A 16179-nucleotide genomic window follows, 5' to 3' on the forward strand; every position below is an offset into this window, starting at 1 on the left:
ATTTCCAAGTACGAATCGAATTGGGGGAGAGATATTTTTCCGAGCTAACTAGAATACCTACAACTATAAAAACCCTATCGTTAAACTAATCTATTAGAGAAAATTCATAAGCTGAATACTCGGATACACATCTTATTTGGACATGTACCAATATATTGTTGAGATGTACAATTCTAATATATAGATCAATAAATAATATTTAATATAGAAAAATTAACAAGTAGTATTTGTAAATTTCTATTGCAAATTAATGAGTACACATTTTATTTGAATATATACCGATCCATTATTGAGGTGTATAATACTAATAGATCCACAAATAATATTCAATATAAAAAAAATTAATATATATTATTTGTAAACATATTACAAATGTACAATTCTAATAGATCCATCACAACAAATGTAAAAATTAATAAGTACTATTTATAAACCTATTAATTAATTAAATAAAATGTGTATAAAAAAATTTACATTCAACAAACCATTCCTTCCCTCAATTGCAGAGCTCCACATTGTGTGGCATGATAATACCAATGGAAAATCAAGCTCAACTTAAGATTTTATAATACCAAAAGAATTTATCAAGCTCAACTTGTTTTGGTATTATAATACCAAAGGAAAATCTACATAATAATTCAAAGAATTTAACATGACTTTCTTTCCAGTGTATAATACCAAAGGAAAATCTATTTAAATTAAATAAATCTAAATGAATAGATATCGTATACTTCCGCAGCTCATTTTTAAGGGGCATTTTAGAATAATAACACTGAATTAACAAAGTGTATTTTAGCACATTTTCTTCCTTTTTTTTTGGAAAAAACTAAAATGAGATATATTAACACTATAGTCTTCCCAGCACAAGACGTACTAAGATAGGCTACAAAAGTTTACAAAGTGTCATAGAAACAAATCATAAACACATCATATAAAGCCCAAACAAATCATACCACATTTTCTTCCTATTATACCTTCATTTTAATACACCAATAAAATCATTTTTAGCTTTATTGAAAAGATATGAGTAATTGACAAAGTGTATAATTGACAAATCGTACTCTTAAAATATCAAAACGACAGTTAAATAAGAATGTTAAATTCGGAGTCAAATTTCAAATGGTGGTCAGCACCTTTATTCATTCATAGATGTGCCTTATATAAGCAAGAGTACAAGGTTTACGATACAAGTCATAATGCAAGCCAAGTCAGGCCAAGGCAGACAGGCCTGCGCGCGCACCCAATGTATCGAGGCAACATACATAGGCCCAATGGTTCAATTTAAGCTAGAAAATTACTAGCATTACACATTCCTAGCCCCTCCCTTAATTTGCAAAAAGATTCCAACTTCAAAGGTTTGGTAAGCAGATCAGCCAATTGATCTTCACTCTTGCAATGCACCAGTTCAATTATACCATCCTTAGTGAGGTCTCTAAGGAAGTGGAACGTGACATCAATATGTTTACACCTACCATGCATGATAGGATTTTTTGAAAGCTTGATAGAAGAGTTGTTATCACAGTAAATCTTAATGCATTCAGTTTGCTTCATTTTCAAGTAACTCAAGACATTTTTCAGCCAAACTCCTTGACAGGCACAAGCAGCAACTGACACATACTCTGCCTCAGTAGTTGAAAGAGTGACACCAACAAATAGCACCTGAGCCCAATATAAACACATATCCAGTTGTACTTTTCCTATCATCCGAATCCCCAGCATAATCAGAGTCACACCATCCTTTAAGACACATATCAATCCTTGAACTTGACTTATACATGATCCCAAAGCTTAGTGTACCTTTCAAGTATCTCATTATTCTTTTGACTGCAGTAACATGAGTTTCAGTTGGCCTGTCCATAAATCTTGCAACTAGACAAACAGAGTAAGCCAGGACAGGCCTAGTAGCTAGCAGATACATTAAGAAACCTTTCATTTTCTTATAGATTGTTGCATCTGTTCCTTCTTCATTTTCATTTTTAACTAATTTGCATCCAGGAACTATGGGGCTAGATACTTGATTGCAGCTTTCCATGTCAAACCTGCTCAATATCTCAGTTGCATATTTTTGCTGAGCCACGAATATTCCATTGTGACCTTGATTTACTTCAACTCCTAAAAAGTATCTCATATTTCCAAGGTCAGTCATAGCAAATTTCTTTTTCATTGATGAATTGAATTCATTCATTAACCTTTGATCATTTCTTGTTAGATCAAGTCGTCAACATAGAGACTCAAACTTCACAAATACTTCACAAATAAAGTGTGTTCATAAGGACATTTCTCAAACTTCTCTGCAGTAAAGTAGGATTCTATCTTACTATACCAAGCTCTTGGAGCCTGCTTCAATCCATACAAAGCTTTCTTCAATTTATAGACCATATTTTTATTTTTTCTGACATACCCTAAAGGCTGGCTCACATAGATGTCTTCAGTTAACTCACCATGTAGAAAAGCACTTTTAACATCAAGTTGGAAAATTTTCCATCCATTATTTGCAGCAAATGCCAATATAGCCCTGATGGTGTCCCATCTTGCAACAGGTGCAAAGACATCATTGTAGTCTATACCATGTTTTCGAGTGTAGCCTTTAGCTACCAATCTTGCTTTATATTTGTCAATCTCTCCCTTTTCATTATACTTAGTTTTGTAAATCCATTTAACACCAATTGGATTGCATCCTGCAGGAAATGTAGTTAGCTCCCAAGTATCATTTTCTTTGATTGCTTCTAACTCAGCATCCATTGCTTTTCTCCATATTTCAAGTTTTACTGCTTCCTGGTAGGTAAGAGGGTCATCATTGGATTGTGTAATTCATCATCTAATTCCTCCTCTGCAGCCCTTCCAATCACATAGTCATTTAACCTCACAGATGGTTTTCTTATTCTTGCTCCAAGAGGTGAGTTTCTTTCATTTTCACTATCACTGGATATATATCATTAATGATTGTGTTCTCTTCCTCATTTGCATTGTCATGAGCATCTACATTTGCTTGCTCTTCAATTTCATTTTCATCTTCATTTAGTGATTCAATTTCCTCTCAATTATCACTAGCTGTAGACTGTTTCTTTGCTTTCTCCTAGTTCCATCCCTTTCATTCTTCAAACAATACATCTCTGCTAATTATAATCCTTTTTTCAATAAGATCATATAGCTTGTATGCCTTAGACTCTTCACTTACTCCGAGTAACACACATTTCTTAATTTTATTGTCTAATTTCTTCCTTTGAATGTCATGAATGTGCACATGAGCTAACCAGCCAAAAGTTTTGTGAAATTTCTAGAACACAGTAGACAGGTGTTGAGCAAAGTGTGTCAACACTTGTCTGCACACTTGTCTTAGCAGTAAGAACAATAAAGCAGGACATTAAAAACATATACTGAAAAGCATAAACAACACACACTACTAGAAAAAAATTCATTGGGGACGAAAAAATCCGTCACACGATAGTTGAAAATTCCGTCCGAAAATAATTTCGGGACGGAATTCGCGACAAAATGATTTCGTCGCAATTCGCTCGTCGCAAATCTTTTGGGACCAAATTTTTTACGCCGTCGCGATTTTGGGACGGAATTTGAGACAGAAAATGAATAATTTTATAACGTAATCCTTTCAATCCATCCCAAAATTTGTGACAGATTTAAAATTTCCGTCCCAATTTATAAGTAGGCTTTTTCTATTAAATTAATTTTCTTATAAGCATCAATAATTATTAATAAAAATTCATATATGTATCAAAGTATGTATAACAAAAATCAGCTGCTTATAAATAATTCCGTCCCAAAATTCCGTCCTAATTTGATTTTTTTTAGTAGTGACACCAGAATTGTTAACCAAGTTTAGCATAACAGCCTACTCTAGGGGCATACCAAGCCAGGGATAAAGTCCACAAAATAGTATCAATTCCAAGACCACACAGCAAACACCCCGGTTTATGATCTTCTCACTTAATCACTATCGATGCTATACTTTCTACCTAAGACTCACCTAGGTATAAGGCCCTCCTCAACTCCCTCTTCAATCACATACAGCGATTGGAACAACAGAACAATTCTGAACAAATAGTATGGTGGAGACACACTCCTTTAAAACCAGATTCTACTCTCGCTTAAAATCTCTTGAGTAAATCACAAATAAAAACATCCTAACTTCGTACTTAACAGCTTATGAGCAGTTCACATTTACAACTCAACTAAAATCCAACTCTAGTATCAAGGTGATTCAAGAGTGGCTCACAAATAACAATGAATAGACTAATCCCTAATTGACACGTTGACAATTGCGGCTTCAGTCAACAAACCATCTCTGTGCTATGATAATCAGGGGCAACACCTAGAGAGGTATACAAAGTAAAGCACAAGGCTTTACATAGACACGAAACCCTAAAAGACTATATCTTTGATGAACAATGGATTCGGTGAGTAAAACAGGGTTTAACAGCACCCTTTATATAGCAAAACCTTCGTGGGCCTTGAACCATTAATCTCCTGTTCCAAGAAAACTTTCAGAGGTTATATTATAAAATTAAATCTTCGATTCTTTAATTTTATATAATACTTGAGGTCCAAGTAACCTAATATAGCCGCCTTCTGAAGACTAATAAACCATGTGCGCCTTGTTGTATAAGTTAGCACGAAATAATTCTTCAAGCAAATCTTCAAAAGATTGCATAAAAAAATATAACGCTAGCAGGCGCACAGTCATACTACACAGGTGTAGTTCCATATGTATGTACATCTGTCTCAACACTTGATGTATGCACATATGTCTCAACACTTAGCTAAAAGATGTTTTTGCAAAATTTAGCCAACATACAAAAAAACCCAACATTTTGAAATGATGCACATATGGCTTCTTTCCAATCCATGATTCTTCTCGTGTCATGTTTTTAACATTGAGGGTAGGACTTCTATTCATCACATATGTTGCCCATTTCACAGCTTCAGGCCAAAAACTTTTTGGAACTCTTCTAGCATTGGTCATGCTTCTAACAATGTTGAGTAAAGTTCTATTCTTCCTTTCAGAGACTCCATTTTGTTGTGGAGTGTAGGTTGCAGTCAATTGTCTTTTTATCCCTTCCCAACTACAAAATTCATTGAAAGCATTTGAGGTATACTCTCCACCTCTGTCAGTTCTAAGGCATTGTATGCCACATCCAACTTCTTTTTCAACTAATGCCTTAAAAACTTTGAAGTTTTCAAAAGCATTGGATTTCTCTTTTAACACATATGTCCATGTTTTTCTGCTCATGTCATCTGTAAAAGTCATGAAGTACCTGTTGTCACCATTGGATTGAGGATTTATAGGGCCACATATATCTGAGTGTACAAGTTCCAATTTTGAAGTAGCTCTCCAATTTTCTTGTTTTGGGATCGAGTCTCTGGATTGCTTATCAGCCAAGCAATCAGCACAATTGTCTTCTAGTTCTTCCAAATCAGGCAATCCTCTAACCATTTGCTTTTTAGACAAGGTATTTAAACCTTTGAAGCTGAGGTGTCATTTCTTCCATTCCATAGCAGTGTAGATTCTTATTTTGCAGTAATCAAACACATAGGATTGGTGATTGTAGCAGAGATTACATACATTCTATTGTTTGACATAGCAGTGTTGAACAACAAGCCTTTCTTTTCATGATAAATCTTGCACATATGAAGCATTATATGAAACACATAGGATTGATGATTGTAGCAGAGATGACAGTAATTTTCTTTTACTGCAATTGGCCTATACTCAATAAATTGGTTTTTAAACCAGGAACAAAGTACACATTTGTGATGATATGAACAATGTTGTTAATCTTCAAATTTACACTACCCTTTCACATTACAACCATTCTAGAATCATCTCCCAATTTCACAGAGTCCCTATTGGTACTATCAAAGTCAAATAACCAATCTTGTTGTCCTATCTTATGATTACGACAACCAGAGTTAAGGAACCAATGTTCAATTTTATTGGCAGATAATTTTTGACCATTATTAACCATTAAAAGCATTTCTTCATCATCATTATATTCAGCATAGTGAGCATTTCCTTCTTCCTAAGTGCATCCACTTTGGTAATGGCCCAATTTGTGACATTTGAAGCATTCCAGCAATAATTTATTGAATCTTCCTCTGCCACGACCTCTTGAGGCATTATTTCTTGCCCTTCTTCTCCCAGATCCTCTACCAGGATTGGAAACTTTCAATGCTTGTTCCTCTCCTGATTCAACTTGCTTTTTCATTCTACTTTCTTACACAATAAGACTGCTTTGCAAAGCATCAATGGACATAGTAGTTACATCGTTCAATTCCTCAATCGAGCAAACGACATAGTTTAATCTTGCAGGCGTTGAACTTAAGATCTTCTCAACAACTTGCACTTCTTGCAATGTTTCACCCTGTGTTGACATTCGATTTGCTATAGCCAATGTTCTTGCGAAGTATTGATTCATAGTTTCAGTTTCTTTCATCTCAAGAACCTCGAATTCACGCCTCAGTGCCTGCAAGTGAGCACGTTTCACCTTTGTGGATCCTTGGTACTTTCGTTTCATAGCATCCCATATAGATTGGAAGAGATAGTTTTTAACTTTCAGATCTTTGAGCTTACTTTCTTTGAACACTTGTTGTTACTCAGCCGTTGCGTTTGGTGGAGCCACTGTGACACCAGTTTCGATCAAAGATCACAACTCTTTGGAACGAATCAAGTTTTCCATAAGCATTGCCCAATGTTCGTAGTATCCATCAAATTTGGGAACAGGAGTGTGAAGAAATTTGGTTTCTTCCACCATGAATGAACGGAGAAGAAAGAACAGAGAAACAAAATTTGCAGAAACGGTTGTAACTGATTTTGGTTAGGAAATTGCGATTTCACTCCTATGTCCCCGGCGTGTGGAGATCCTGATATCACTTGTTAGTTATCAAATGGTGGTCAGCACCTTTATTCATTCATAGATGTGCCTTATATAGGCAAGGGTACAAGGCTTAAGATACAAGTCATAATGCAAGCTAAGTCAGGCCAAGGCAGACAGGCCTGCGCATGCACCCAATGCATCGAGGCAACATACATAGGCTCAATGCATCGAGGCAACATACAAAATAAACACCTAACACTCATCATTAAATTTCATGTCATGCAAACCAAACAAACATAGTTTAATACAATGCCAACAATATGGTTTCAAAACATCAAATAAGGTCTAAGATTTATACTCCCAATCACGATATTACATATATCAGAGCGACCCTGATTACAAACCATAATTAAATACAAGATAAACGAAAAGGAAGGGTTCCAAAGAATCCATACACAAACAACAAACATGGTGAAATTATATTCACAAGATAAATGTATAAACAATAGCAAGAAATAACATACTAAATAAAGACGACTTTTTTGGCGCTTAGTCGTTCCACACCTGATAAGGTGATCTTCTCAGTAGAGGAAGAAAAGATGCTTCCAATAGTTTGAAAAACGTGGGCCCTTTCAAAAGTGGCGGTCTTTTCCTGGCAACTTCTACAAGATATAGGTTGCTAACTAAGTTTGTTTTAAAACTAATTCCTATCATGATGCAACTCAAACTCAAGCAAATCAACAACAAATGCATCTCTATATAAGAAGACTCAAGCAAACATATTCAGCACGAGCAAAAATTGAAGAATCTCTAGATCAAAGCTAGAATTTTCGAGTCAATGATTTTGTGCCCACTTTGTAATGTCGTACTAGCTTTCACTACAACTTAGGTGCTAAGAATTAAAGTTAGGAAGTATTCTTATTGAACAGGTCGTTCAACTTATCTTCGTCATAAAGAAGTTACGATAACTTAGACTGGGTGATTGTAGGGAAGTGGGTAGGTCCTCATATTTAGGGGGAGTAAACCTCTAAGTATAAGGTGCACTAGGATTAAGAAAAGACATAAACATCAATAAGCTCTGTTGTTCGTTGTAAGAGTAGGGATTAATTCGACGTAGTGGTGGATTGGTGTAGTTTTACCAAAATAGATTAACAATTACTTTTGTTCTTTACCTGCTTTTTATCATTAATATCGTGCATCACAATTATTATACACGTTGTTCAGACATCATACAAAGGGAACAATTGTCCCAGACAACATATAAGACATATGTCTCCTGGCGAACAGAATTTCAAATTAAATAAAATAATACTAAAATAATTCTAATAAAACAGTAAATGAATTCTTAATTTGATGATTGTACCTTAGCAATGTTTCTTTTTATATAAATTTGATGAGTTTACCAAAACACTAAATGAATTCTTAATTTATATAACTAACTTTGGTAATATTTAAATACAATCAATAAATAACATAATAAAAGTGATATTAATAGAATAAAAAAAAAGTTCTAAGTTGACTATTATTGATATTTATTAATATATTGGTAATACTATTTTATTTATAGACACTGTCTGTGTAGAGATTTTTTTACATTGTAATTAAGCAATTGTAATTGTTAGACAATTACATCTATTTTTATAATAGTGATAGTCATCACAACTTATGAAAAATAATAGTGCTAGCATTAAAACACACACACTCAGACACACAATATGTCATACAAGATCTATGTTGTTCTCAAACTTATTGATGACGTGGCATGGTCAGTTAAGGGGTAAGCCAAAACTCGCTAACATTATAGGGGTAACTTAACATTTTTCATGAGGGGTAGACAAGAAAATGGGGTAATCCAAAAAAAAAAAATTGCAGGAAGGTAAACCAAAAGTAACCTACTTTATATGGGGAAAAACATATTTGCCCTAAAAAAATTAACCAAACCACCATGAAAAATGTTGGATTACTTTCTTACATACCAACACCATCATCTTACTAACATTTAAAATTTTGAATTTCTTAGATCTATAACTTCTAATGACCAGGCTTAATAAATTTCTAGTAAATTAAAAACAAAAAAATATGTACCTTTCTGACTTCTTATCTTCAACAAATCACCTATGAATTAAAAAAATTTAGAATTTTTCATTTTCATGAGTTATCGGAGAACGAAAATATGAAGTAAAGAGGAGAGAAGACGACGAAATGAAGGTAGACATCTTACCAGAGAGATTGACAAAACTAGAAGGAAAAGACAATGAGGAAGAATGAGAAAAATGGAGAAGGAGGCAATTAGGGTTTATATGTTTGAAAAAATGTTTTTGTTTAAATAATGGAGACTTAATGGGCCTTGGGCCAAATGATGTCTAACAATGGGTCTACATGGGCCGCATTGAATTGGGTTTGACCAAAACCAAAACCCGAACCTTTTAGGATACTCCGGATAGAGTATAGTAAAATAACCACCCGTTACAACATTGGGTCGGATTGGGTAAATCCACTATTTTCTGGGTTGGAATGGGTTGGGTCGTTGGTTATCTAAATTATTTTTCTATTTTTTTAATATTAAAAATCTAAATGAAGAACCATCATATATATTTTTCATAAAGATAACTCACCCCTTGAATTTTCTTAAAAAATAGTGTAACGTTTTTTCAATATAAAAAATAATCACTTATGATTTGTGTAAATCCACTAATTTACATGTTGTATAATGTGCTTTCCAAATAATTTTTTTGTCTTTTTATATCAAATGACTAAATGATGAATCATCTTACTTATAAAAAAAACCGACTAATCATTATATTTGTTTATAAAAAATATTCAATCAATTTATTTTATTTTTTAAAAAATAGTGCAATGAATTATTATATTTATTTATAAAAATTATTCAATAATTTTTTTAATAAAATAGTGCGATGAATTATCATATTTGTTTATAAAAATTATTCAATCTTTTTATTTTCTTAAAAATATAACGATCAAATGACAAAACCTTTAGTATTTTCATAAAAAATATTTCAGAACCATAGCAATAGTGGGTCAGTGGGTTTTTTGGGTTGGGTCTGGTTTTATTCAGAGCCCTATTTTTTATGGGTTTTTCATTTTTGAAATCCATATCCATCCAATTGCCCGAACCAACCCAAGTTTTTGGGTTGGATTGAGTTGGTTTTACCAGAGGCGATTATGTCGCCTTGGGTTGGTTTTACCAGAGGCGATTATGTCTCCTGGCTTGCCCGGGCTAGCCCATTTTAATTTTAATTTTTTTATATAATAAAAAAACAGAAAAAAAGTAAAAGAAGAAGGCATCTCGTACGCTTCACTTTCTCAATCTCTCTCTCTCTCAGTCTCACAACTCTCTCTCGACGCTCTTAATCTCTCTCCCACGCCGCTCAATCTCCTATCTGCCGCACTGCACGGCCGCTCACCGCTCTCACTCTTTCTTCTCGCAGACTCGCAAAGGTTTTGAGGTAAGCAAACTGCAAACCTAAAATCCAACATACTGCAATTAATTTTTAAGAACCTAAAACCTTCTCAATGTAGAATCTTTGTTTGAAGACTTGATGTTGTTTTGGTTTAATTTTTATTTTAAATTTCCTAGACAAACTCTATTTTCTGTTTCTATTAAGTTGTTTTGAATTTTAAATTTGTTAAGATGTTTTGATTGTTAAGTGATTATATAAATAAGCTGTCGTCCATTGCTTTAGATGAAATCCAAATTACACCTTTGTCTCTGTTTTTATGTTACTTTTAGGTAAGGTACTCCTTTATCTCTGTTTGTTTTTTCTTAATTTTACATCCTTTAATTTCAGAGATGAGGAAGTTTTTGGCCCTCAGTAATGGGTTGGGTCGTGAGTTATCCAATTTATTTTTCTATTTTTTTAATATTAAATATGTAAATGAAGAATCATCATATTTTTCCATAAATATAAGTTAAATAACCCACCCATTGTATTTTCTTGAAAAATATCGTAACTTTATTTCACTATTAAAAATAGTGCAATGAATTATCATATTTATTTATAAAAATTATTCAAACATTTTATTTTATTTTTTTAAAATAGTGCGATGAATTATCATATTTGTATATAAAAGTTATTCAATCTTTTTATTTTCTTAAGAAGTAGTATAACTTATTTTCACTATAAAATACTTAATGATTAAATGAAAAAACCTTTAGTATTTTTATAAAAAATATTTCAAAAAAAAACATAACACACTAGTGGATTAGTGGCTTTTTTGGGTTGGGTCCGGTTTTTTCCGGAACCCAATTTTTTTTATGGGTTTTTCACTTTTGAAATCCATATCCACCCAATTGTCCGACCCAACCCCCTATTTTGGGTTGGATTGGGTGGGTTTGACCGGATTGACCAAATTTTTCCAATCCATGTACATCCCTACATCTTATTGTTTCCATTGCTTTCTCTTTAAACAACCCGGGAGGGCCGAGCACTTTGGTTATGAAGTCTTCACCAAAGGCGGATATAAAAATTGGAAGCATGCATCCAGTGGCTTGAAAGATCATGTTGGTGGTCATGGTAGTATGCACAACTCATGTATGAAGCACTATGATAATTATAATAATCAAAGACAAAGTATAGCAAGTAAGTTTCTTAGAGCAACTAGAGAATCGGAAGAATTGTATAAGATCCGTTTGACTTGTTCCTTAGATTGTTCAAGATATCTCATAGCACAAGGCATGGCTTTCCGTGGCCATAATGAATCCCTTACTTCTCTAAACAAGAGCAATTTTAGAGAGATGATAGATTGGGTAAAATCTAATAATGAACAAGTGAGAGATGCTTTTGACCGTGGTGCAAAAGATTGCATAATGATTTGCAGTGACATCCAAAAGGACTTTGCAACGTCTTGTGCACATGAAGTTACCAAGGTGATTATGGAAGAGCTTGGTGATAAACAATTCTCCGTGATTATTGATGAGTCACGTGATATATCCGTCAAAGAGAAAATGGCGGTGATGTTTAGGTTAGTAGTTGTATTTTTCAATTTCTATTTCCTATTATTCTCCATGCCTCCATGTAATTATGTAACCTTGTTGAATTTGTTTTTTAGGTTTGTGAACGACAAAGGGGAAGTTGTGGAACGAATCCTTGTTGTACATCATGTCAAAGATACTACATCTGAGGCACTAAAGGAAGCTCTTTATGGTATTCTTGATCGTCACATGTTATCTATTTCAAGGTTAAGAGGGAAAGGATATGATGGGGCTTCAAATATGAGAGGTGAATTTAATGGTTTGCAATATGTCCATTGTTATGCTCACCGTTTGCAATTGGTGGTTGTGTCTGTTGCTAGTAGTTGCATATCTATTCATCATGATTTCTTTGATACACATCCGTGATTGTAACCACAACAAGAATATTGAGGGAGGCACAACACAAGAATATTGTGACTCAACTTGAAACTGGTGAGATATCTAAAGGAAGGGGCTTGCACCAACAATCTAGTCTTGCTAGAGCCAGAGATACTAGATGGGGTACACATTATATTACCTTGATTCGTTTGGATCAAATGTGGTCAGCCACATTAGATGTGCTTAGTACGGTTGATGAAGTTGGACGTGTTCAAAGTCAAGCGGTGGGCTTGATAGAAAAAATGGAGTGTTTTAAATTTGCTTTTCATTTTGAAGTTAATGTTAAAGTTGTTTGGTATCATAAATGAGCTTTCAAAAATGTTGCAAAGAAAAGATCTTAATATTGTGCTTGCCATGGAATTAGTTAATGATGTCAAAACTCGGTTGACCACATTGAGAGAGAGTGGTTGGGATGATTTATTTGTCAGTGTCCAAATTTTTGTATTGCCAAAGGTATTCCGGTGTCAAATATGGATGCAGAAATACCGGTTTGGCACTAGTATAGAATGGGGATTCCAAGTCTGGCAGAAACCACTTTCCACGTCGGTTTCTGACCCGACGTAAGACCATCGTCGTTGTAAGTCTGGGGATTCCATGTCGGTTCGGTTTATAACCGAAGTGGTATCTTGGTTTTTCAATTAATTTTTATTAATAATAATGGGGATTCCACGTCGGTTTTATGTATTACCCGAATTGAAAAGTTGGGATTTCACGTCGGGTTTATATTACAACCGACGTGGAATCTATTACTTCTAAAAAAAAATGTTTTTTTGCTGTTGCTTTAAAAAACCATTTTTTTGCTGCTATACAAAAAATCAAAATACTCCAAAATCATACGCAACTCATAATTCAAAACAAATTACTTGAGTCTCTTGGAATGACTAACAGAAATAAGGATAGAACCTCCACTACACTATCATTCATACATTACAATCCATAACTAATAAGAAAATTATGTAATTGCAAGTCATTGAGGCACAATAATGAACATAGGTGAAATGAAAACAGTAAATTCTCTTAGATTCAAGCTTTAACTATGATGGAACCAAGGAGCAAACTGAAAAATGAAAGCAAGATCAATAACTGGAAAACCTTTGTCCCCATCATCCCTAGCTTATATAAATTATGTATGCTACCCTCCAGATTTGGTGTACACCAAATAGCACCAACTCTTCAACATAGAGATCCTTGACACCACACCTGCACACAATCATAGACACAACAAAAGTGTAAGTACAAAATTTTTCAATGCATCATATTCGCATCATTGTCATTATCATCAAATCCTCATAAAAACTCAAAACAAAGTTCAATCCATAAAAACAAAAACAATATATAAGTCTAATATTTCATAAAGGATATGACATCTAATATATAACTAAAGTCTTAATCTTCCATGATAAATGTAATACATATTCATGGCATGAAATCAATGCAGCCTCATATATCAAACAAATTATATAACCAAGAAAATCAAATTGTATTGCATTACTAAGTACTAACCATGTTTGTATGTGTAATAAATACTAACTGAGAACTTATTTAATATGCAGAATATTCATGCATCCTCCTGTGAATTCAAACATAAATGTGGTTAATGCACAGTTGTAAAGATCTAAAAATGCAGATATTATAAAATCCTATACATTGTGAACACTGCATTTGTGAGATCTTATAAGCTTGTTTAAAAAAAATAATGTGTTTGGTAAAAGGCTTTTCTCATTAGTTTATAGGTTTTTTTGAGATGTTATTTCAGTATCGTTTGAGCTTATAGCTTTTTATAATTTTTTCCATTTTTAATCTTTAATTTAATTTTATTATTTTTTATAAAATAAAAAAAAACCAACTAAAGAAAAAAACTACCCAATACATATAATTGTCCTTTTATGTATTTTTATATTTACCAATCATTTTAAAAGCTAATTTTACCAAACACTCTAATTTCAATCAGGTAGCTTTTCAGCTAGCTTATCGATCGGCTCTAAGAGAGGCCTTAGTTTTCTTGGTCATTCTTTAATACATATTGAGCAACGTGATTTAACAAATTTTCTTGTTGATCTATATTCTTAATAATAAATAGTTTTTTAATTTGAATATTTACATGTGTTCAACTCTAATATAATATAAGCCTTAATTTTCTTGGTCCTTCTTTAATACATATACATATTGAGCAAGTTGGATTTTTATTTTATTTTTTTGGTACAAGAGGAAGTTAGATTAAACTAATTTTCATTTTGGTCATTCTTTAATTTATATTTGCAATAAATAATTTTTTATTTTGATTATTTAGAAGCGTCCAACTCTAATATAAGCCTTAATTTTCTTGGTCATTCTTTAATTTAATACGTACATATTGAGCAACTTGATTTAATTAATTTATATTTGGCGTTCCCATTATCATCTACTATATAAACATAGGCTTTGACGAACTGAAAGTATAACATTTGATATATATCCTTTACCTTGATATATAACATTAAATAAATAATCCTCCAATAAGAAAAATGCCAAATTATTTTAACATAGATGCTGCATTCGCTTCATCTAAAACAAATGAGTGTTTTGTGTTTGTGAAAGATAAGTATGTGGTTTTGAATTATGCTCCTGGATTTAAAAAGAAAGAAATAATGACTGGTCCGAGAAAAATTGTTGAAGGATTTCCGATGTTGAAGGACACGATATTTGAAAATGGAATAGATTGTGCCTTTGACACCACCAGAAACAATGAGACATTCATTTTCTCTGGAAATCAATGTGTCAAAACAACAGCTCCACAGTCAACAAATGCCAGGTTACTTTCAGGTCCTATGTTAATCACCGCCATGTTTCCTACTCTAATAGGAACTGGGTTTGAAAATGGAATAGAATCTTCAACAAGGTCCATCAATAATGACACAACTATTAACTTATTCAAAGGAGATGAGTTGGTTGTTTTTGATATGTACTCCAATAGTCTTGTAGATCGAATGAAGATTTCCGCTCATTATCGTATATTTGTTGGTACTGTTTTTGAATCGGGTATTGATGCAGCTTTTAATACTCACGTTAAAGATGAAGTTATTGTTTTCAAAGGACAATACTATGCACATTATAATATTAGGACTAATCAGTTTTTAAATGGTTACATAAAGCGAATCCATGACTATTGGCCTGCTCTTCATGGAATTTTACAATAATATGCAGAAACTCATGTTTTCGCTGTTTAATTTCGGCACCTTGTATTGTTATGTTTGAATAAGTGTGGTTGTAAGCTAGCTTCTGCTTGTTTGCCCCAAATTTCTGCTTGGATGTTTGATTCCTTTTTTCTCTATGTAAGAATCTAATAAATATGTAATCATTTTAACTATTTTCTATTCAGCAATTAATATATGTAAGAATCTACAAAATATGATTATTTCGTATGAATTTGACGACATTTTGCAAATGTACAAAATAATCTCGAGTAGTAAAATAAAGTCGATCCACAAGGATTGTCTATTTCGATCCAAAACAATTAACTCTAACACTTAGTTGAAATAGTATATGTTGGATATTTGTGTGTTGACCTCATTTTGCTAAAACAAATATACAAGCAAGATGTTGGATCAAATGTTTCAACATGTTGGGTACGACAGTCTGATTGCCCAAATCTCGCGCATTTATTACACGTAGCATCTATATATGGAAATCCACTCTACAACGTGTATGTTTATCATTTGTCAAGATATTTTCTTATCAAGACTTAATGAAATGATTCGGCACATTGTTTATTTCCTAAAGATGATCAACTATTTTAGGAAAGTTTTCATTAAAGTCTGATTTGCTTAGCTAGACGTGACTCAAAGACAAACTGTGTTATGAAGCTTATCTTGAAGATCAGGAGCGTCCTACCTCAGTATAAATGTGGAAGACTAAGACCAAGACTAATTATCTAAAACATTGTGTATCACAAATTGAGTCTTAGAGTTTTAGAGTTTTAATTGTGAGTCATTCTTG

The 16179-nt window shown here is 33.1% G+C and overlaps 1 protein-coding gene and 1 pseudogene across 1 annotated transcript; both read left to right on the forward strand.

The window, feature by feature from the left end:
- The first annotated feature begins 11217 nt into the window (after positions 1-11217).
- LOC123904804 lies at positions 11218-12704 on the forward strand (annotated as a pseudogene).
- A 2004-nt stretch (positions 12705-14708) lies between these two features.
- LOC123904805 (albumin-2-like) lies at positions 14709-15380 on the forward strand. The gene has a single exon (XM_045954416.1). The coding sequence runs from the start codon at positions 14709-14711 to the stop codon at positions 15378-15380; it is 672 nt and encodes a 223-aa protein (XP_045810372.1).
- The last annotated feature ends 799 nt before the right edge of the window (positions 15381-16179 follow it).

The sequence above is a fragment of the Trifolium pratense genome, linkage group LG2 (assembly GCF_020283565.1).
Source record: "Trifolium pratense cultivar HEN17-A07 linkage group LG2, ARS_RC_1.1, whole genome shotgun sequence".
NCBI classification, from domain to species: domain Eukaryota; kingdom Viridiplantae; phylum Streptophyta; class Magnoliopsida; order Fabales; family Fabaceae; genus Trifolium; species Trifolium pratense.